Genomic DNA, 22431 nt, shown 5'->3' with positions numbered 1-22431 from the left:
TCTAAAAAAATGTAGTCAGTTAAAAATATATATTGGTTGGATAATAACTTGTGAATTTAGTGTTTTATAAGTGGCTAAAAATATGAATTAGTAACATTTGTCAAAATGATCTAAAAACGATCGTTTTATAATTTTTATGAAGTATCAGGTTTAATGAATAATAAGAATAATTTTCTTAATCTAGTAGTCAAGGTTTCAAGACACTAACTTGAGTATTGATTGTTTTATAAACAGTTAAAAATATGAATTGGTAATATCCGTCATAACTATTATATAAACATATGTTTTATAGTGTATTCTTTATATCAGCATAAATGAAATATAGAAAGTTAATAACGAAAAATTAAAATTATTTTCCTTAACTAGTAGTCAAGGTTTCATGACACTAACTTTAGAAAAACTTGTTTTATAAAAAGTTAAAAATATGAAGTAGCAACCTTCGTCAAAATTATCACATAAACGTAAAAAAAATAAAAAGATTTTTATAGCTATAGCAAATTTTAAGATTGAAGATTACAAGCTAAATGTGTTTACATAATTAATTATTCAGATGATTAACAAATTCTAATTTTTTGACAACTATTAAAATTAGTATGAATTACATTCATTCAGCTTTACATATGTACATTGCATAAATCCATAATTATTATCTGTATCTGCTTGTTTATTTTCAACATAAAACCTTGTTATTTTCTTCAAGTGGTATGAACGCCTATAATCTGCTTTACTGCTATCTAAAAAAATGTAGTCAGTTAAATATATATATTAGTTGGATAATAACTTGTGAATTTAGTGTTTTATAAGTAGTTAAAAATATGAATTAGTAACATTTGTCAAAATAATCTAAAAACGATCGTTTTATAATTTTTATGAAGTAACAGGTTTAATGAAAAAATAAGAATAATTTTGTTAATCTAGTAGTCAACAATAAACTAGTAGTTCAACATAAAACCTTGTTATTTTCCCCAAGTGGTATGAAAGCCAATGATCTGCTTTACTGCTACCTAAAAAAATGTATAATATATATATTATATAGAAACCATTTCTGACCATCAGAGTATAAACAATATAATACGTTTTTATGTTTCTATTCCGTGATTACCAGTTTATATGATTTTAAATTAACGAAAAATTAATAGCGTGTTTAATACAAGTCCAGTACATATCTGCTTTGATTCTGTATAATGAAACAGTCTGTATTTTTTCTTCACATGAAAAAAATATATATTTTTAAGAAAAAATGTTAACGGATGTAGGTATTGTACACGCATTTATAGTTATTCTGTATAGACGCCAATGGACATATTATTACAATTTATATAACAATAATAAGTAGGCGGGTGTCTTCTAATGTATTTTTTCGGTCAAAAATAATCAATAATGGACTTAATATAATACAATACGTACGAATGTGGTATCTTTTAAATCGCATGCCCTTATATGGTGAAAAAGAAAATGTACATTCGATTATATTATAAAGAGCGGAAATGCCTTCGTTTATTATACATAAAGTGTGGTTCAATGGGTACCCATATTGTAACAATTGTGGAATTATAATGCACCGCTCAGTCAGGGGTGATATATTTCGGGTAGGCATTCTTTTCTCACCAAAGGCGACCGCCGATCTCTACTGCGCATTTAAACTTTTGTGTATTATGTTTTGATGTAAAGAATACAGGTGCCCGCTGTTATAGGAATCCCGCGCACAATGATTGTGGTGTGGGGCGGTGTTTGTCACAGTCGGCCCCGTGTGTGTTTGTTCAAAATAAAAATAAATTTTTACGCTTATAATATACATACATATATACAACACTAATAATATCATATACGACGCAGTTTTTCGATTGAATTTCGAATTCCTATATTTTATAATTTTATATTTTATCTTATACCGAGTACTTGTGTATCTGACATCTAAAGCATATAATTATTAAAATTAGTGACAAGATGATGCGATTCAAGCTAGGTATTAAACGTTATCGATAGTTTTTATTTCTTCATGTACGAAATATGTACCTATTATAATTACTTAACATTAAGATTTAGGAAAAAAACACTAAAAATATTTAGTACACAAAAAGAATGAAAACAGAAATATCATTAAAAAATATTTATAACAATTATTTAGCAAGCCATAATTAATAAAAAAACTACGGGTGACGTCATAATTTCGTTGCCTCCATATACTAAGTATACAATACACTTTATTACGTGAATATTACAATTCTCAGTTATAACTCAACTAAAAAATTTATTGGTTTAGACCTATTTAACAATTTAAGGTTTGCAATATTACAATATCTTATTCATTGTTTTTCATCTGTCTTTCTCTGTCTACTGTTCTATTTTATCACTTAAGCTTATTGTTCATTAATTGTAACAGATTGCGTAATATAAAATTTTGTTAAAAAAAAAAAAAAATCTTATTCATTGTTTTTGCGCTGTGCGCAATAAGCGCAAATCAAAATATTTTAACTATTATTATTTTATTATAAGCAGTGATGTAGTCCTAAAAATTTTTATGGGTACACGCCTGAATCATTGTAAAATGAAACGTGGGGGGCTATGCCCCCCACACCCCCCTAATTAGTACTCGTTCATGTTATCTACTAGTGATTATAACATATTTGGTAAACAAAACCACCATTTTCATTTATAAATAGCATATTAAACCATCGACCAAAATAAATTTATGGTAGACAAATACTCAGGGTAGATAGCATATTGAACAAGTAACCAATATTTTGTCTATTTATCAGTTGTCTATAGTATAATATACAATAATACCTACTACAGAATGATTGATAATTAAACTCATGATCCATAAATAATGTTTAAAAATAATATACTTGATAAAATTAAAAACTGTATAATTTAACACAAAATATAAATTATTAACATATTATTATGAAACATTTTTAATACATTTTACATAGTTAAAGTAATTGCCAAAGTTTATATTTTGGATCTTCAGTTGCAGTGCTGGTATTAACTTTTCTTGATTTGTTGTCATCAGCATCTCTATGGGAGGTTAACCAACTTTCTACATAATCTTTAGGATTCCATCTTTGTAAAGGGGGACCATTAATATTTATGAACATTGAATTAGAAATGTTGTTTATTAACAATCTTGAACGAAGATCTGTACATATATTGTTCATAACACTAAATCCACGTTCGCACTCAGATGTTGAGCATGGAAATGTCTTGATTAAAATATTTATGTCATTAAGTTCTTCAATTAAAGTTATATCATTATTATCTTTGTCATCAATATAGATTCGCATTCCTTTTAATGTCTTTACTTTATTAATACAAAATCTGTCACAAATACGTTGTATTTCTTTTTCACCAAAGCGTATCTCAACTTCAGAAGGCCATAATTTTTTATCAAATATTTGAAAGTCTTCAAGTATTATTTTTTCTTCACCTTCATTTGGTATAAGTCTCATATTTAAATTATTTACTACACTTGTTATAAACTGGTTCTTATTTATACAAGTTATCTTTTCGTTGTTAGATAAAACAACAGTTTTAAATATCATTTTTTCTTTTGCTTTAACAGCTTCTGAAAAATAATTACCATTCATAGTTTTCAATGACTCAATAACTCTAATTGTTCTTCTTATTAGTACATCAGCCTGCAATAGAGACATATTTTGTTTTTGTAAGTCAAGTGATAGTTGTGATATCTCAAATAAAACATCACACATTAAGGCTAAATCTAACAAGAATTGTATACTTCCCAAACGCTTACTAAGTCCACTGTATTTAGACTTAATTTTACCATCACGAAATTTATCTTGAGAAGCTTGAATAAGATGATTGTATAATGCTGGATATATTTTCCAAATTACACTAATTGTTCTAAAACTACTTGCTACCCAGCGAACGTCAAGAACTTTTCCAATTTTTAAAAAAATTTCATTTAAACTTGTACTTGTTCTTTTAATTCAATTTGGTTTTTTGGAGATCTGCTGTATAAGGAATATAAAGAATCTAAAAAATGCTTAAAATGGTTCGTAGCAGTTATGTCCTTTAATGTATCACCAACTGCTAACTCTAATCGATGATTAAGACAATGCCAACTAAAAATTAAGGGATACTTTTCTTTCAAGCGCACAGCCACTCCATTTCTTTTTCCAAGGAGAACACTAGCTCCGTCTGTTACAAATGATACCCAATGTTCTACCAAAAAATTTTCTGTGAATCCAGAAGCATAAAGACATTCTATTAATTGACTGACAATACTAGAAGCGGTTTGACTTTTTAATTCTACCAAATCCAAAAATATAAAAATAGGTTCTGAGTTTAATATTGATGCTTTAACATAAACCACCATACCTGATAAAGAACTTACAGTAGTGGATTCATCTATAAGAATAGAAATTTTAGATGCAGTTGCCATAATATTTTGAACTATTTTAGTTTTCATTTTATCTGCAATATGTGAAATAATCTTTTAACTAGAGTACCTAGAATGCAATGTAGTACCAAGGTTAAGTCCATTGAGATGCTGTAATTCAATTAACTTTGAATGGTCATCATTAGGTCTATTATACTTGGCAATATAGTAAGCTGTTCGAAAATTTTTTTGTGTTGTTTCATAGAAATTAGATTGGCCAGTTTGAAAAGTTTTATTTAATAAGTTAGAAGATTTTTGTTGCGAAATTTTTTCAGTTTCTATATGTGCTTTAGACTTTTTATGTTTTAAAATTTTGTGCCGTAAATTAGTCAATCTGGTTGATTTAACTGTATTTGAACCACCATCAATCTTTGTTAAGCACCATTCATTTGATATTTCAACACCTTTACTTTTAAATGTTTTTAATGTATCTACTGACTTACAATATTCACAACCAATTTTTCCATCACTGCATATAAGCCAAAGGTATTTATTCTTTTTTTCAACCCATTGATCATAAGACCAATCTGATGGCCAAGGTACTGACATTTTAGTAATGCAGTTAATAGTGTCGCACATCTGAAAAAATAAATACATTGGTTATTGATATGATAAATTTAGAACTAGTTATCACTATTTATATAACTATATAACAATATACTATTTTATGTAAAAAATTAATATTAATTAAAAACTTAAAAACTTTTTGAATAATTTAAATATTTCAATTATCTTAAATTTGATTATTTGATATTTTCTACTAAATTTTAATACATTTTATTAAATTCTAATTTAATATTTGATCATTGTAATTTTTAATATTAAACAAATTAGGTAATATAGATAATTAAGATAATTTAGATATTCTAGAATTACAATGGTGGATAAAATATATAAACATAAATTAATGCACAGGTCACATAAAAATAATAAATTAAACTACCTATTGTTACTTTACAAAAGTATTATTAATTTATACCTGATTTAAGTTTTGATCATCTTCTGAAATCAATGGATGGGTTGATTTATTATCCTATATTAATTAAACAATTAAAGTTTTGATTAAAGTGTTTTAAAGTAATTTGGTAAAACTTACCATTTTAGATTTCTTCTTTGCCACTGGTGACGGATCATCTTCATCATCTGAATTTTTATTAGTCTTCACAATATTTGGTTTGGCTAAACTAATTTCAATAGTTCGACTAACTTTAGTCTAAACATAAAAACTGTATTATTAAATTTGAAAAAAAAATTTGTAAATATAATATACATGATACCTACATCTGTCATATTTATTCAATCATATTTTTAAGGCCTCGACATTTCTAAATTAGACTATGTCCAGTAGATACTAGCGACTTACCTACGTAAAAAAACATGATGCTACCAATAAATAATAAAAATTGTCTTACCTTGGTTGTTCTTGTGAGAAATCTCTCCATATTAAGTAAACAAGAACACAAGAAAACGAGACACGACTATACAAAAATTCGATGTATAACGTGCAAAATAATATTATATTTTATATAAATGTACGTGTATACTGTTTAATATTATCTTTGCTAATAAAGTAGTAACAATTATAAAATAACATAACTTACTATAATAATAATAATATGAAAACGTACTAGGGACAGAAGGTTTATATAGAATTGTAATGAATACTTGGAACAATAACTGATAACTGGGCAAAACAACAATATTGTGAACGTTACCAAATGGTTTAAAAATAGATTTGTGTACAAAAGACTCTGTACAACACGATTTAAGATAGTACTACTATAGCCGTGGTACAAGTAAACCACGGACTTTTATGATCTTTTCTTAGTCCGTGGAATAAACATATTACGCTTATCTTTTTTTACCTATTAAATATCAAAATTTAATAAATATACATATTATTTGCTGGGTAACGTTAATTCATCTTATTCATGCTCCGTGTACCCGCGTACTACGATTTTCGTTAAAGGTACACGCATAGTGATAAAATTAGGAGGTGAGTACACGCCGTGTACCCCCGTGTACCCTCCACTACACCACTGATTATAAGAATATTTTAACAACACAGTATTATACGAATCGGCTACTTATTCACGACTAACTCTTGGTTATTCTACGTTCTTGTCTTGGCGACGCAGTCGCTTGCAAAAAGAATACACATATTGCTTACACTACTATATTATTGTATAATATGCTTACTAATCTAAAGTGTGTGTGTGAGGGTTCCTAACAATACTTTACCTCACTGATTTAGCCCAGACTTTACATTCAACATCATTAGCTGGAAATCTAAAAAATTAACAAGTTTCACGGTTGGAAATGTGAGAACACAGCGGTACCCAACATTGTACCATTTTAACACTAAGACAACAATTATTTAACATATTTTAATTTGGAATAAATATTATGTAAAATGTGTTTAATTAGTAACTCACATTGAAAAATCTTTTCAAAAAGGAAATCTAACACTACAGTTTATTGACTCACTGAAGATCGCCGAAACAGAGCTTTGGGTAAGCAAATAGCTCAAAAAGAAAAACACAACAAATTATTATATGTATATAAAAGTCATAAAACCATAGACAATGCATAAAACATACTTATTATGTAAAATGGAGGGAAAATAGTACATACTTCTATGTAAAAATTGCAATAGTAAAAAATATTAATAATACTTAACTGATTTGTGTATAATGCATAGAGTATATTATGGTATAATGTGTGTGCCATAGAAATACTAAATACTACACTTTGTTTATATTGACGAAAAAATCGTTTAGCTTCATATTTTTGGTCGGTACATATGTATAAACTTGTAAGGAACATGTTTTTAATAGTTAGAACTTTAAGAAAAAAATACATATGCACTTAAAACCAATTTTTTTTCAAACATGTTTTTTGACCCATGTATTTCTTATGGAATGAACCGTCGGTCTTATCAATAGACAATGTGACGTCACTACTATTTGTGCCTTATACCACGATAATATAATATACCGTGTGTTCCTAAATCCATCAGATTGGTCAGCCGCTGGATTTGATTGTTCCTAAATACAGCAGATGGCCAATCCGTTGGAGGGGAGGTAATCAAGCTGATTGACTTATCATTAATCTGTGATTTTACGGCTGGGCGAATTTATAACCAGATGGAATTGATAATAACTGTTCGCGCCAAAAGTCACTGATATGAATTGTAAATAGTAAATATCTATAATTATATTCCGTTGAATATTGATCAAGTATTCGAGACGAAAATAACCATTCTTATATTATAACTATAATATTATATCGTCATTCGTCATATCGAGTTAATGAGACCGTACCTATTACTTATCTATGACTAGTGACTGTAGTTGAGAATAAACGTAATTCGTATCTCCGTTTATTTTTTATTTAGTATTGTGTTCTTATAAGCCTTATAAAAATGGAAATAACATTTACACATGAAGATTGTGTTTATGTCAAATGTTTAGACATAGAAACGATGTGTTCATCATTTGATCATGGTTTGTATACAGTTTTATTATAAGTATAAGTTTATATGATAGATATTCGCTCAGACCATTACTTTAGATCTAACACTGCATCACATTACCATTAATATTAATTATCTGTTAAATAATATATCAATTATAATAAATATTTAGTCAAGTATTTATCTAGTACTAATTTATCTTAAAAAAATGTTTAGATCTTGATAATGATGTATTGTGTTTTAACATACATACAATTTTGTCAAAAGAGTGTGTTCATCTAAAAAAAAACGACGTAATAAGGGTGGAAATACCTGAATGGTATGTATGATTTTTTATAGATTTGTTATAAATGTTATGATTATGTTATAATTTGTTATGTAATTTTGGACAATGTCAGAGCAATATTATATTTAAATGTATTTAGGGGTATGAAATATGATGTCACTATGAATGGAAAGTTTGAAAATAACAAAGCTTCAATTAAAAGTACAACTGGTATGAATGCTGAATAGTATTAAAAGTATTTGTTGTCTCCATCCAACAAACGTAAAATATGGCAAATTAGTGTTTTTGTGAACATATAATTTGCCATGTTGTACGTTTGTAAGATGGAGACAACAAATGACTGTGTGGAGTCCTCTAAAATGAATACAAATTTACTTTTCCAATTTTAGAAATAATGTCAAATTTGAATGCAGTTAAAAAACTTGAAGATAAACCTGAATCAAAACTGTGGACTTCAACAGGTATTAAATTACTTATAGAAAATCGAAGTACTTTTGAAGAAGATTTCAATAGTAATAAAAAAAATTACAAAATATGGGAAAAAATAGCAGACAAATTATGTAAAAGTGGAATTATTGTATCTGGATCAAATTGCAATGTAAAATTTAAAAACTTAATGGCAACATTTAGAGACAATGTCCATAGAGCCAACACATCAGGAGAAGGTGGCATTAGCTGGGAATATTATCCCTTAATGAAAAAATATTTTGGGAAAAAAGATTCTGTTGCACCCAAAAAAAATACTCTGTTAGAAAGTTCTTTGCCCAATTCAAAACCTAACTTAGATGATAGTAGACAAATAGCAAGCACATCATCCATTCATGATGAAGAATTAACAGATACTCCGCCAACAAAGAAGAAGAAAACTTTTCATGAAGTTTTATTAGAAGAGATGAAAGAAGACCGTAAGTCCAGAGACGAATTTCAAAAAAAATTAGAAAATTTTATGGACATGTTGATAAAGATAGAAAATGCCAAACTAGATAAAATGACCTGATTAGTGTTTTATTTGTGATTGTTTATTTTAAGAAATACAGTTTTTTTTTAATTTCATTTATCTATAAAAAGTTATGTTTTTTTTGTTAAGTTGTGTTTGAATGGTTATAAATTTGTATAATTTTGTTTTTGATTTCAAGTTATTAAAATACAGTATAAACTAAATCATTTATTCTTATTATTGTTTTTAAAACAATTGGGTTACACAATAATAATAAATAACATAATAATATTAAATAAATATAAATAATATTAAATTGAAATGTCATGATTTGCTCAATGTTCATAAAACCTAAAACAAAAAAGAAGAATAGTGTTAGTTAAAAGTAAACTATTGATAAATAATTAGTTTTCAATGTTTTAAATAAATTACCTAAGAGACAACTCATTTCTTTTGTCTATACCATTTCTTTGTGTGACTGCTATTGAAACACCAACATCTTGATGAATTTCATCAGTTGAAACGTCCATGTCTTGGTCGTTATCTTCAATTCCAAATAAGTCATTGTTCTTAAGAGCCAAATTATGTAAAATACAAGCACCAGTTACTGTAAGACTCATTAATTCAACTGATTTTGATTCTAGTGACCTAAAAATTAAGTAATATTTTTAGTATTCTTTTCGCACCCAAATTAAATTTGTATCATCATAAACTACAGTAAATTAAGTTAAATTAAAAATCATTACTTGAGTCTTCGAAAACGCCCTAGTAACAATCCAAAAGCTTGTTCTATAACCACTCGAGTTGAACTTAATCTTCTATTGAATAATTTTTCTCTATCAGACAATATGTGGGTAGCCTTGTATGGAACTAAAAGGTTTTCAAGTAATGGAAAAGCAGAATCACCAAGAATATGAAGATCTTTAGAAATCATTTCTTGTGGATTATTTATTAAAGTATTTCCTAATGAAGAATTTTTAAAAACTCTTGCATCATGCGAACTCCCAGGCCAACCAGAAAATATGTAAGTAAACTCTAAATGAGCATTACAAACAGCCTAAAAATTAAAAAAAAAATTTATTTATTTTTTTCTATATTTTATAAAGTAATTCATACCAGTAGAACAATTGACTGAAACATTTTGCGGTTGGTGTAGTCACTCCTTTTAGCTTTTTCTGAATGCATGCGGATATGGCAGCCATCAATACATCCAATAGTATTTGGTACATAATTTATTCGTAAATTTTTAAAATCTTGTACAGTTTCTTAAACAATAAAAAGTGGTATTAAATTATGTTAATGTTTACAAAAAATCATACTCTAGGTACTTGTTTCAGAACTTCCCCTAGGCCATATTATGAATTCATCAAGAAGGTTTGACAGTGCACGTATATATTTATGTATAGTACGACATGCAAGCCCTCTATTTAACCCGAAACGATCACCGACCTGGCTATAAAATTATTAATAATAATTCATATTACTGAATGATACCTATCAAAATAAATCATTTTTGATAATTACCGAAATGTCTCAGTGTTACTTAAGTACCAAATAGTTAACAAAGTAGCTTTATGAAAATCAACCCCAGGTCTTCCTCCTTTTATATTGGGAGACTTATATAAATGTTTCATTTTACACATTAAAACCTATATTACAAATAGTAAAAATAAAATATTTTATAGTAATATAAAAAATATTATATAAACCTAATTTAATTACCTCGACTGAACTTCTTGTGAGTCTGAAATGACTTTTAAAATCTATGTCATCATATAGACTTGTTATTGACATGAAGTTTGTAATACGTGCTTTCACATTTTTTGAAAGCAGTTGAATTAAAAGCTTTTTTTTTTTATCCAAAGACTTATTTATATCTTGTAGGTGATTTAAATTAAATAATAATACTAAATTATTATTCATTATTTAAGAATTTGATCACATACAAAAATTATAAAAAGATGTAAATTTAATAGAATTAAATAGGTACTTTATTCAAATCACAATTTAAATTTTAAATCAAATATCAATGAATCATACAATTGATAAAACAATGATAATAATTGTGGTATATTGTGGTTATGTATTAACCGACATGTTCCAGCTTATCACGGTATCATTAACAAAAAAAGCGTTCCTAAATTATTACCAATCCACTGAACAATCCACTAGATTAGTTGATGAATTTAGGAACACACGGAATTATTAAAAATCAAAAATATTTATATAAACGTTAGATTTATTAATTATTATTTAAAATAATTAACTTATTTATAGTTTTATTTTTTTAGTTGTAGTACAATAATTATCATAATTTCATGAAAAAACAATAATTGATATTGAATATGTAAAATCTTATATGACTATTTAATTAATAAATTATTACACTTATCCTTCAAATGGTCTTATACAGGGGCGGACTGGGTATCGTAGGCGATTGCCCCTTTGCCTCCCTGGCTAGTTTTCTCTTGGTCTTTTACAATTATTTAGAATAATACAAGACATTAATTGCATTAAAAAACCTATGGAAAATTCGCAAAAAGGTGTCTCATCTTTGCTATGTGTATACTTTATTTGAGAGTAATTGGGTATTATCCATCTGTTACACACAATACAACGACCTACTAAATTAAATTATACTCATAGTGTACAAGGTTTATCTTGTCTCTTGAATGGTATACTACAATTATCCATAAAATTGTACAATGATAAATTTGTTAATGGTTGAACGGTAGTTTTTGAATAATTTTCATTCTTTTCTTTATGAGACACATCCAAATAATCACGTAAGTATGATTTTTTTCCGGCATTTCGTTATGACTAGAGTCCGATTTTTTTACGAAAACATATTTTTAACAAGTGTATGCTGTTTGATGGGAGTAAAAAATGTTTGCATTTCATAACCTGTAGAATCTGTCAAAAAAAGTTTATTTTGACTTCAGAGAATATTTCAGAATATTTTAGTTTAAGGTACATATTATAGAATATTTTAGCATATTTCCGTAATATTGTATTATATTTAAGGATATTCAGCATATATAAGACAATAATCATGGACCACCGTACTAACTTTACTCCGAAAAAATTTGGAAAAATATATTATTGTACATCCTTTTAAAAACATTGTATAATATATTTTTTTTTATGTTAATGTATTGCATAATGTAACATAAGATATAATTATATAAATAATGATAAATTATAAATTCATAATCATAATCAATAATCATATTGCATTTTTTTTTTACTTATTAGTTAGAGAATTATTAATATTTTTCAGAATATTTTTGGGAATATTTCATCAATTTTAGCTGCATATAAACATCATATTTCAAACGTTTTAACAGAATATAAATCTGGACTCTAGTGATTACCTTGTGGAGTTTTTAGGTAGTTTGTACAATATGCAATAGAAGAGGCTTTATTGACTTACCTATAGTACTCACATTTTGATATCGCATTTGTACCATCACTCAACCTGGCGTTTGGCATCCATGTTGTATCTCAGAGAAGTAAATTGGCACTTATTTGTAACTTCATATGTATCTATCTTCATATGTAACTATGTGACTTCTATCATATTGGATTTTGCACACCAGGGGTTCCGCATGTGTTGTCACTGTCTTACACAAGTACGGCATAGTAAATTTTCGTTCATCAGTTTCAATAGTGTGTTTTTAGTTTTAATATTAGAGAGAATTGACTTATTATACAACTTTTAAGTAAGAAAATTATCTGTGTTCTTTTGTTGGCTTTTTGCGATATTTTAATTTTTAAGTGAATTATGAGCATTTTCAAATACTTAATTATTTCATACTCATAACTCATAAATTATTAAGTATAAAATATTTATACTACGAAAAAACCAATATTAACTTTTTATCAAAATAATGAAACAAATTTTATAAATACGATAGTTAGAACATAAAGACACATTGTTAATATACATTTATAGTGTAAAGGTACCAAATATATATTTATTTTAAAACTTATAACTCAAACAAAGCGAATACTGGTTTATATTACTATTGAATGTATTCTACGTTTAGTACTTACATTAGTTGAAGTTGAAATATAATTTTGAAGTCTCCACTATATATATATATAGTATAAATATGATTTCAAAATTATTTTCAGGGTGGAAAGATGCATTATCAACAAAAGGCGGATTTATAATATTATGATTATTTTCTGTACTAGTATTAAGAATATTAGGAAACAACATATTTTCTACATTTTTTACACGCTTTTAAAATCTACACAACAATAACTATCTTGTGGAAATATAATTTACTGGGCGTAAATCCTTAATAAATATAATAATATAATAATATTATAAATTGGGAGGAGTTAATGAAGAGTTAATTACCTATTTATTTATTTTACAAAAAATATTTTTCAATAAAAAGCTAACTTATTAAATTTTAAACTATGTATATTATAAGTTATAACAAATAGCAAACAATTAAATGCTAGCCTAATGTTATGATAAAATTATTAAACTTAAAGCTAAGAATAATATAATCTGTGTTTTCATGTCGTTTATTTGAATAATTTAATTTATGAGATATGTATATTGTGTACATATAAATTTATAATAATAAGAAACATCACAAATTAAAAATTCTTATGTCTAGCTTAAAAAGTTAAAAAAAAAAAATGAATATGCACACAGATCTTGTAGGTATTAACATTTTGGTTTTTAATAATAATATATTTATAAAGGGAGGTACAGAGTCACCCTAATGCACACATGTCACTTAATAAATCATATTCTGGAAGTTCTGGAAATGGATTCAGTACCCAATGCTTAGCAAATATAAGAGCAGGAGAACCATTTGTAGAATGTCCATCTGGTACTCCGTAACCGTCATATTTCAAAATCTGTGGCAGACCATCACACTATTCATCTGCACTAATCAACATCTTGATTGTTCCTTGTTCGTTGAGTATTTTGTATTATTTTTAAGTCTCCTAAGTTTGATCATCTAAAAAAAAAAAATATTGAAACCAATAAAAGTATCAATAAACGTATCAATATATACTATATCAAGTGATTTCATAAATGGATGTTTTGTAATGATTAAGAAATTGAATTGGATTTGTTAGCAATATGTCTAATATGATTTGGAGAAAATTCTATTAAGCATTTTACTTTTTTTGCTGCCAATTTACGTCTTTTATACTTTGAAAAGTATTCATCTTTTTATGAATTCAGATTCTCTGTTTCTGAAAGTTCAATAGCTTGTTTAAGGTTTATTTATTTTGCTCTGATAAAATTACCTTTAAAATGTTTGCATATTGTAGTTAAGTAGTATATTATTATAATTTATAACACATTACATTTCTTATTATGTATTGGTTTACCTGATAAAGCCCACGCTTTAATAATAGTGTATGTGTTCCATACTGGGTTGTATGGTTCAGTATTCAATACCACAATACTATTTTTTTTTTTTTTTGAACTTATATTTCTCAAGTCTGGGAAATAAGACCATGGTTGCTTAAACAAAATCCAATTATGTGGGACGAGTTGTAATCCATCTTTGAATTCAATCACTACATATTTTCTAAAAATATAACATGGAAATTAACATAAATATTTGTAATTTCTTAAAACAGTACTTATTTAATATTATAATATACCTATATAAATTGTAAGTATCATTTTATTATTATTTGATATGTTTTATTCAATTCAGTAAATAATAAATCAATAAGTACATCTTAATTTTCATCTTGATTGATAATTCTATTAGGTAAATTACCTAATACAATTTTTATTTACATTTAATTATTTTTGTGATATATGTATTACAACTTACAGAGCTGTGGTCTTTTCTCCTGCTCTATGTGCAAAAGTGGTAAAACAGCAAAGTTAGAGTTATTTTTTTTAATAGAAAACAGATAAGAATTTAGCATAATATATTTAACTGGCCACAATGCCACATGTTCCTATGTGAAAGTCTTGAGACTTGAAAGATGCCTAAATATGATGATGAACATGGAAGAGAGTAAAATAACTTTTTGATCAAAAATTCTTTACCAATAATGAAATAATCATTAATATCTTTGTTATAACAAATATTTTCTATTATAATGATTTTTCCATTCTTTACACCACACAGTTATTTGCTTTATTTTGTACTTTCAATTTCATTCCATTAAATTTCAAAATTGAGTATTGAGGAACTGTACATCCTTTAATAAGAGGTCCAGAGACGTGACCTTTTAAAAAAAAAATTTCAGCTTCAATATTACTAATATTTAGGTTAATTCCACAATTTTCTAACTCTTGAAGTCTACGTTCTACGATTTGTTGTAATGGTTTATCATCCTTTTTGAGTAATTTTTTTTAACTTTTGCAAATAGTTTTCAAAGGAAAAACAACTGTAGTTACCAAATTTTTTAACATCATCCACAATATGTAAAAAGCCACGTAAATTATGTAAAATATGATGCTCACCATAAATAATTTTAAATGTAGTTACAAAATGTTGCAGTAATTTTTGAACTTAATCTAAATGAGATTCTCCAGTAGAAAATTTCTTTGAAATCAAAATTGATATGGCAACATGGAATGTGAGAGAATGATTATAAATTTTCAAAGATAAAATATTTTTGAATATAACTGTTTCTGCATATAATAATAACTGCCTGAACTCAGTTGTTTTCCATTGGCGGAAATGTAAAAGGCATCAGGACTTTCTTTGAAATTCAAACGGAGAAAAATATTTAATTGGACTTTCTAATTGATTAGAAACATTTGTAACCTTACGAAATGGTAGTGGATCATGTAATTCATCACAACACCATAAATTTATGAGTTTTTCATAACTCCTATTATTAAATACAAATAATCTAATGGGATTTGTGTTACTAGCCCTAAGTGTGGAATTTTTCTAATGCACTTGTTATTAAATGGTAATCGTCATCAGAATTCATTAAAAATTCATCATCAGTTCGTTTTCTACCAGGGAAATCAGAAAAACAAATTGTCTTTTTAATACTTTTACCTTCATCTCAGCATTTGGTACAATGTCCTTTCATATCCAATCATTTGCTTTGCTTCAGCTAAAATATTATCAAATCTATTTCTTAAATCTTGTACATACATTTCTAGAGATTCGTACAATTTTACAACACAAGATAAATCAATATTAATACGTTGTAAATTTTTACTTGTAGCGTCGAATCTTTCTAATATTGGAGTCCATAGAGCTATCATAAATGAGAACTCGAGAGTTTCAATTTTTTTGTACAACGATTCTGCTTCGTGTCTTACATTAGTTTTCTGATCTATGTTCAAAGCAATAGTTTTCAATGAACTTAATACAGCTTCAAACCCAATTTTTAAACTCTTACAAACACTATATCTGGATGACCATCTAGTAGGGCATAAGTTTTTTACAAACATTGAGTTTGGTATATTTTTTAAATTTATTGAAAGTTGTTCCCACCGCCATGTCGATGCAGAAAAAAATACATAAATATTTTGGGCAAGTGAAAAAAAGTGATAACCTTCTTTGGTTATATCAGCAGCATGACAACCAACTAAATTTAATGAGTGTGCTGAACATGGACTAAAAATTGCATTTTTTGATTTCTCTTTAATACGAGCTTGCAGACCATTAAATATACCTGACATATTTCTTGCATTGTCGTATGATTGTCCACGACAGTTCTGTATGTCGATATTTAATTCAGATAATTTCGTTAATATTGCGACTTCCATTTCTTTACTTTTATGTCCAACCGATGGAATAAAACATAAAAATCGCTCTACTGCAGTCCCACCTAAATTAACGTATCTAACAGCAATCTTAATTGATCAAATTTCGTGATGTCGGGAGTAGAATCTACGATTAACGAGAAATATTTAGCGGACGTTATTTCATTTACTATTTTATGAAGTACAGATGATTTGTTCATAAGTGTTATTAACTTATCGCAAATAGTGTGGGACAGATATGAGACATTTCCACGGCCTTTATTACCATACTCATCAAGGTGATTGGACATTAATGGATCGAATTTTGCAATTAATTCTAAACAGCCGAGATAATTTCCATTATTTTTAGAACCCAACGTCTCATTATCGCCACGAAATGCAAGACCTCTGCCCGATAAAAATATAATTGTTTCAATTAAACGGTGTATTATACTTCTCCAATAAAGTTCTTTTTTTTCAAGTTCAATTTTTAACTCAACATCAATACCGGTAGTTATTTTACGTCTAGAGAACCATATGCGAATAGATTCGTTATGCGTCAAATTCTTTTCGTGTTCAACTTTTTCAAAACATTTTTTCCAATCAGTAAATCCTGAATCGGTGGAACTAAACTGTGTTTTTTTATTAGAAAAAAGAAGGCAGTAAAAACAAAATAGTGCATTTTTTGATGTTGAGTATAGCAACCATTCTCTATCTTTTATTTCACCATTCAAAAGTTTCCTTTTGAAAATATCATATGGTAACTTCCTATTAAATTCACCACATTTACGAATAGTATTATCAAAATTGATTATTTTAGGATTTGATTCAACTGGATTACGAATAAAATAATCAACCATATCAGAATTTATATCCCATAAGGCTGGATCTTGTGATGGACAAATTGGAACATTAGTAATTTCACAAGAGACATTAATGTCAGATTTCAAAGTTTCGTCATCGGTTTTCATCAAATTTTCAACTAATTCATCAGAATCGAGTTTCAATGAGTTTTCAATTAATTCATCAGAATCGGGTTTCTAGAAATTTTAAAATACCATACTATTTTAGTAACTAAATTCATTTTTACAATCCACAGCGCCGAATTTTTATACGCAGTAAATACATTTTAAAATAAATTTTTGTGTATCCAAATATATAAAATAAAAACATCAAACATAATTTTACGATAAGTATAGGAACTAATCAGCACATTTGTTGTAATTATCAAATCAGATGAATACAAAAAGAAACTTACATGCTGCAGAGTAGCAAACTATTTAATTATTAAAACAACTATAATAAATTTATCAACAATATTTAACAAATGCCATAATTAAAAATATATTTTAAATAATCCAAGTAATAAAGTTAGTGTAGTATTAATTTAAAAAAAATTAAATTAAAATTAAAATTAAATTACATTGAATACAACAAAAGTTATTGCATATGTCAAATAATTGTCTACAATTTATATTAAATAAACAATAAATAGTAAAATGTAATGTAATATAGTATAGAATCATAGTCTAAATAGTATTATAAATTAGGTTATTTAAAACTGGTTTTAAAAAACCTTTTATAAATATTAATTGCGACTTTATAATTAGTATTTTTCATTGTTGTTTATTAAATAATATAAAATACAATACATATATTTAATTATTTTTTATTATTTACGAGTACGGAGTAGGTACTAATGTACTATTTTGTATAAATTTGTTATTTTGTTTTAATTATAAATTAATTATTATGTACGTTATTTTTTTACCTTTTTGAAGAAATTTGAATGTTAAGAGTTTGAGAAATAGTTTCTTTTTCTTTTTTCTTTTTTTCCTCAGCTCTTTTGCAATATTCAGCGCCACTTAATTTTGTTCGTTTTCCACTCATATTTATAAAAAAATTAACGCTTTTAACAAAAATGTTGCACTTTTTTTCAGTAATATTATGACTGATTACGACTAGTGTCGACGAGAATCGAGAGACGAATAATAAAATAATAAATAGTATAATACAAATTAAAAACAATTGCTTGGTAGTGTATAAATAAATCATTCGAAACTATTAATACTAAATATAATAATCTGTTGGTTATAAATGTATAATACAAGTATACAAATACAAACACATTAATGTGTTGATTATGTGTCAATGTATTAGTGTGTACTGTTGTAAACATATCATGTACAAATTAAAATAAAAAATAATACGATAATAAGGACGAAAATAGAAATGCGTCGGTCATCCAAGCTCTCTAATAGTATGGTCTCGACGTGATAACTTATTGATTGACAATACACTCGTAAGTCGTAATATAATATTATATTATATTACAATTATTATTATATTTTGTTCCCACATTTTTCAATGATTAATAATAATTCTTCCTAAAAATTAGAATATATTAGAAATCTTAAAAACTTTCATTATGGCCGTTAAAAAATTGCCGCCGGGGGCAACTGCCCCCTTTGCCCCCCCTTAACCCGGCACTGTTCGTCCATCTAATATCAAGCGGATCTCCAATCAAATTAAGGTAAGTCAATTTACCATATAATTAAATCCTTATATATATATATATCTCGACGAAGGTGGATATATATACATATAAGAAGGTAGTAACTTGAGATGTGTGGTTGTGTGCGCAATATGTGCAAATAACGAGTCATAATTAATAAAGAAAAGGTAAACATATATATTGCGCGCACAGTCCGTTTTCTCTTTACTACAGGTAGATGCCAGATAGACTACAATAAATTAACAACGCACTCGCGCGTTTACACACACATAGACAACACGTATTTAGAGTATACATGATATTATCATAAATATGGTTTATTTTTAAAATTCGTTATGAATCAGTGGCGGTCAAACGGGGGGGGGATGAGGGGGATAGATCCCCCCCATGGTTTTTTTTCCTTAATATTTATAACAATTACATATAATATGTATATTGTACTATAATGTTAATGTATTATATTTTGTTTTAATTTTTCTGAAAATAACGCTTATGAGCGTATATTATTATTATCTTGATTCTAGACTCGTTCTAGGAACAAGGCTGTTATTATTATTAATATTTAGTAATTAGTTGCTTATACAAAATATACGGGAATTACCCAGCTCGGTGATCGTGAATATTCAATAACAACACACTCCTCCCTTGACCGGGCCATCGGCCGAAATGTATTAATACAATAATACGTAGCTATGTCATTATAGTTGTCCAATTCATTGATTATTATTACGTTTGTCACAATATTTTGTTACACAGACCACAGTGTTTTGTTTTGACTATCGTACTCGTAAATTGTTACTCGTGTCTCGTACAGTTATACTGTGTGCGCATTATACATTTTTAAACTGTGACTGCTATAAATTGTGATTGATAATGTCTAATAAAAGAAAAATAACCACATATTTTACTTGCTCTACCAAGTCTACCATAAAACACGCGGATGCGGATGAAAAAAATAGTAAGATCCCTAAGATAATTACAGAAAAAGAAGTTGTGGACTTGCCGGTAATATTTGTTTAATTAATTAATGTAAAATATTTTATTTATAAGGGAAATGGTAATATTAATTTAAATTACCTATTGTATTAGGCTGTTGATTTCAATGTCCATGATATTGGCTGTTATATTAACAGTACTTTGACTGATGCTGATAGATATTTGGTAAGAATTAAATCTTTTGTCAATCGTTAATTATACATGTACCATGTGTAGTGTTAGTTCATTATTACAACTAATACAACCAAAATTGATTAAGATTCTTAAAGATGTGTGGATACCACCAGCTACATATCCTTTACTCGATTGTAATGCCAAGAGAGGTTTAAAGTTCAAGCACCATTGGCTGAATGCTCATAATTGGCTGGCATATTCTGAAAAGTACCAAGGTGCTTTTTGCAAATTCTGTGTTGTATTTTCAAAAGTTGGGGGCGTTGGTGGTCAAAAATTAGGAACCCTGGTAGTGGAGGCTTTTACTAATTACAAAAAAGCTACAGAAGTATGTATATTTATAAATTTATTTATTCAAAATGTTATATATAATATTTTCTCAATTTTTTGATGGGTGTTTAAGAAACATGGAAATTTAGAATACCATAAAACAGCTTTGCTTAAATATGACAACTTTTTAAATATTTATTCAAATAAAAGTTCTTCAATAATAACTCGTATTGATAGTGAAAGGTACATCAAATTAATAAATAAACTTAATTTTATAAAAATCTATAAATGTAAGAAATATATTTGAACTACATTTTTCAATTTAATTTTTAGAACAAAACAGATTGAAACAAATCGAAAGCGTTTAATCCCAATTATTGAATGCATTATGTTATGTGGCCAACAGGAAATAGCATTAAGAGGTCATAAAGATTATGGTCCTATTTGTTTCAGTAGTATGTATATATAACACTACCTATATTATAATTAACAACTTTTAAGTCTCAAGTAGAAATTAAAAAAAAAATGCTATACGCCTAATTGCCTAAAATTAATATTTGGTATTTTATTATTTAATTAGACTGTTTAATAAGTTATAAGGGTTTAGAGTAATTAATAACACAGTGTATTTTATACTTTATAGTAGTTGGTATTGTAAGTTTGTTTTATTGTTTAGGTGAATCAAATGAAAATGAAGGGAACTTTCGTGCAATTTTAAAGTATAAGACTAAAGATATAGACTATATGAAATCTTATTTAGAAACGCAGTCTAAAAACAAATATATTAGTAATCGAACACAAAATGAGATAATAGAAACATGTGGAGATATTATTTTAAAGAAAATTGTTAAAATTGTTAATGAATCAGGTTTCTTTTCCGTGTTGGTCGATGAGACTACAGATGTATCAGTAAAAGAGCAACTCACTTTATGTGTCAGGTATTTAAGTGGTTCTGGAGAAAACGTTTGCATAAATGAGAGCTTTTTGAAATTCATAGAAATTCAAAGTCTTACAGGAGAAAATTTGGCTAAAGTTATTCTCAATGGTAATAAATAATAAGATTATTTTATTTCATAGCAACTTAGTCTTTTATTCTTACAAAATTGTATGCATGTAAATTATTTTTAATTTTAAGGTTTAAATGCTTGTGGAATTGACTGTAATAACATGGTAGGACAAGGGTATGATGGTGCGAATAATATGTCGGGACATCTAAAAGGTGTTCAAACTATTATAAGGGATTCATACCCTAGAGCATTATATGTGCTTGTGCTGCTCATAGCGTCAATTTAGCTGTGTCTAAAGCTAGGAATATTCAGCCTATTAGAAATTGCTTGGGCATTATAGAAAAAATGTATACCTTTTTTAATTCTCCTAAACGCCAAAATAAGCTTTTAAATACAATTAAAGAAAGTGATCTAGACCCAAATGTAAAAAGCTTAAAGCGATTATGCGCAACAAGATGGGTTCAGAGATATGAAGCTATAAATGATTTTATAGAGCTTTTTAACTTTGTAGTGATGTCCTTAGAAGACATTTCTAGTTGGAAAGATACTGCTGCAACAGATACTTCTATTTTAATTAAAGCGCTTGATTCTGAATTTTTGGTATCACTTCAAATTGTAAATGTAAGTATAGAATCTTTAAAATATTATATTATATTTT

The 22431-nt window shown here is 27.1% G+C and overlaps 5 protein-coding genes across 5 annotated transcripts; 2 read left to right on the top strand and 3 right to left on the bottom strand.

Moving 5' to 3' along the window:
* Positions 1-4359: 4359 nt before the first annotated feature.
* On the bottom strand, positions 4360-5847 carry LOC132925724 (E3 SUMO-protein ligase KIAA1586-like). Its single transcript, XM_060990093.1, has 4 exons — positions 5818-5847; positions 5502-5618; positions 5385-5438; positions 4360-4984 (listed from the first exon to the last, which is right to left on the bottom strand). The coding sequence occupies exons 1-4, from the start codon at positions 5845-5847 to the stop codon at positions 4463-4465; spliced, it is 723 nt and encodes a 240-aa protein (XP_060846076.1). The 3' UTR covers positions 4360-4462.
* A 1600-nt stretch (positions 5848-7447) lies between these two features.
* Positions 7448-9330, top strand: LOC132927626 (uncharacterized). Its single transcript, XM_060992203.1, has 4 exons — positions 7448-7911; positions 8097-8199; positions 8306-8376; positions 8556-9330. The coding sequence occupies exons 1-4, from the start codon at positions 7830-7832 to the stop codon at positions 9161-9163; spliced, it is 864 nt and encodes a 287-aa protein (XP_060848186.1). The 5' UTR covers positions 7448-7829; the 3' UTR covers positions 9164-9330.
* LOC132927625 (uncharacterized) lies at positions 9312-11275 on the bottom strand. The gene is made up of 7 exons (XM_060992202.1): positions 10826-11275; positions 10628-10752; positions 10432-10556; positions 10220-10368; positions 9850-10160; positions 9536-9751; positions 9312-9454 (listed from the first exon to the last, which is right to left on the bottom strand). Exons 1-7 carry the CDS (start codon positions 11024-11026, stop codon positions 9439-9441), a joined length of 1143 nt encoding a protein of 380 aa, XP_060848185.1. The 5' UTR covers positions 11027-11275; the 3' UTR covers positions 9312-9438.
* A 5625-nt stretch (positions 11276-16900) lies between these two features.
* LOC132925723 (zinc finger MYM-type protein 1-like) lies at positions 16901-18704 on the bottom strand. Its single transcript, XM_060990092.1, has 3 exons — positions 18586-18704; positions 18512-18518; positions 16901-17854 (listed from the first exon to the last, which is right to left on the bottom strand). The coding sequence occupies exons 1-3, from the start codon at positions 18702-18704 to the stop codon at positions 16901-16903; spliced, it is 1080 nt and encodes a 359-aa protein (XP_060846075.1).
* Positions 18705-20202: 1498 nt separating this feature from the next.
* On the top strand, positions 20203-22059 carry LOC132925722 (zinc finger MYM-type protein 1-like). Its single transcript, XM_060990091.1, has 7 exons — positions 20203-20334; positions 20419-20490; positions 20585-20824; positions 20900-21009; positions 21100-21221; positions 21443-21811; positions 21902-22059. Exons 1-7 carry the CDS (start codon positions 20203-20205, stop codon positions 22057-22059), a joined length of 1203 nt encoding a protein of 400 aa, XP_060846074.1.
* Positions 22060-22431: the final 372 nt, after the last annotated feature.

This window comes from Rhopalosiphum padi, chromosome 3 (assembly GCF_020882245.1).
Source record: "Rhopalosiphum padi isolate XX-2018 chromosome 3, ASM2088224v1, whole genome shotgun sequence".
Lineage (NCBI taxonomy): Eukaryota > Metazoa > Arthropoda > Insecta > Hemiptera > Aphididae > Rhopalosiphum > Rhopalosiphum padi.
Note: the sequence above shows the minus strand (reverse complement) of the source record. Positions and strands in the feature narration are given on the sequence as shown.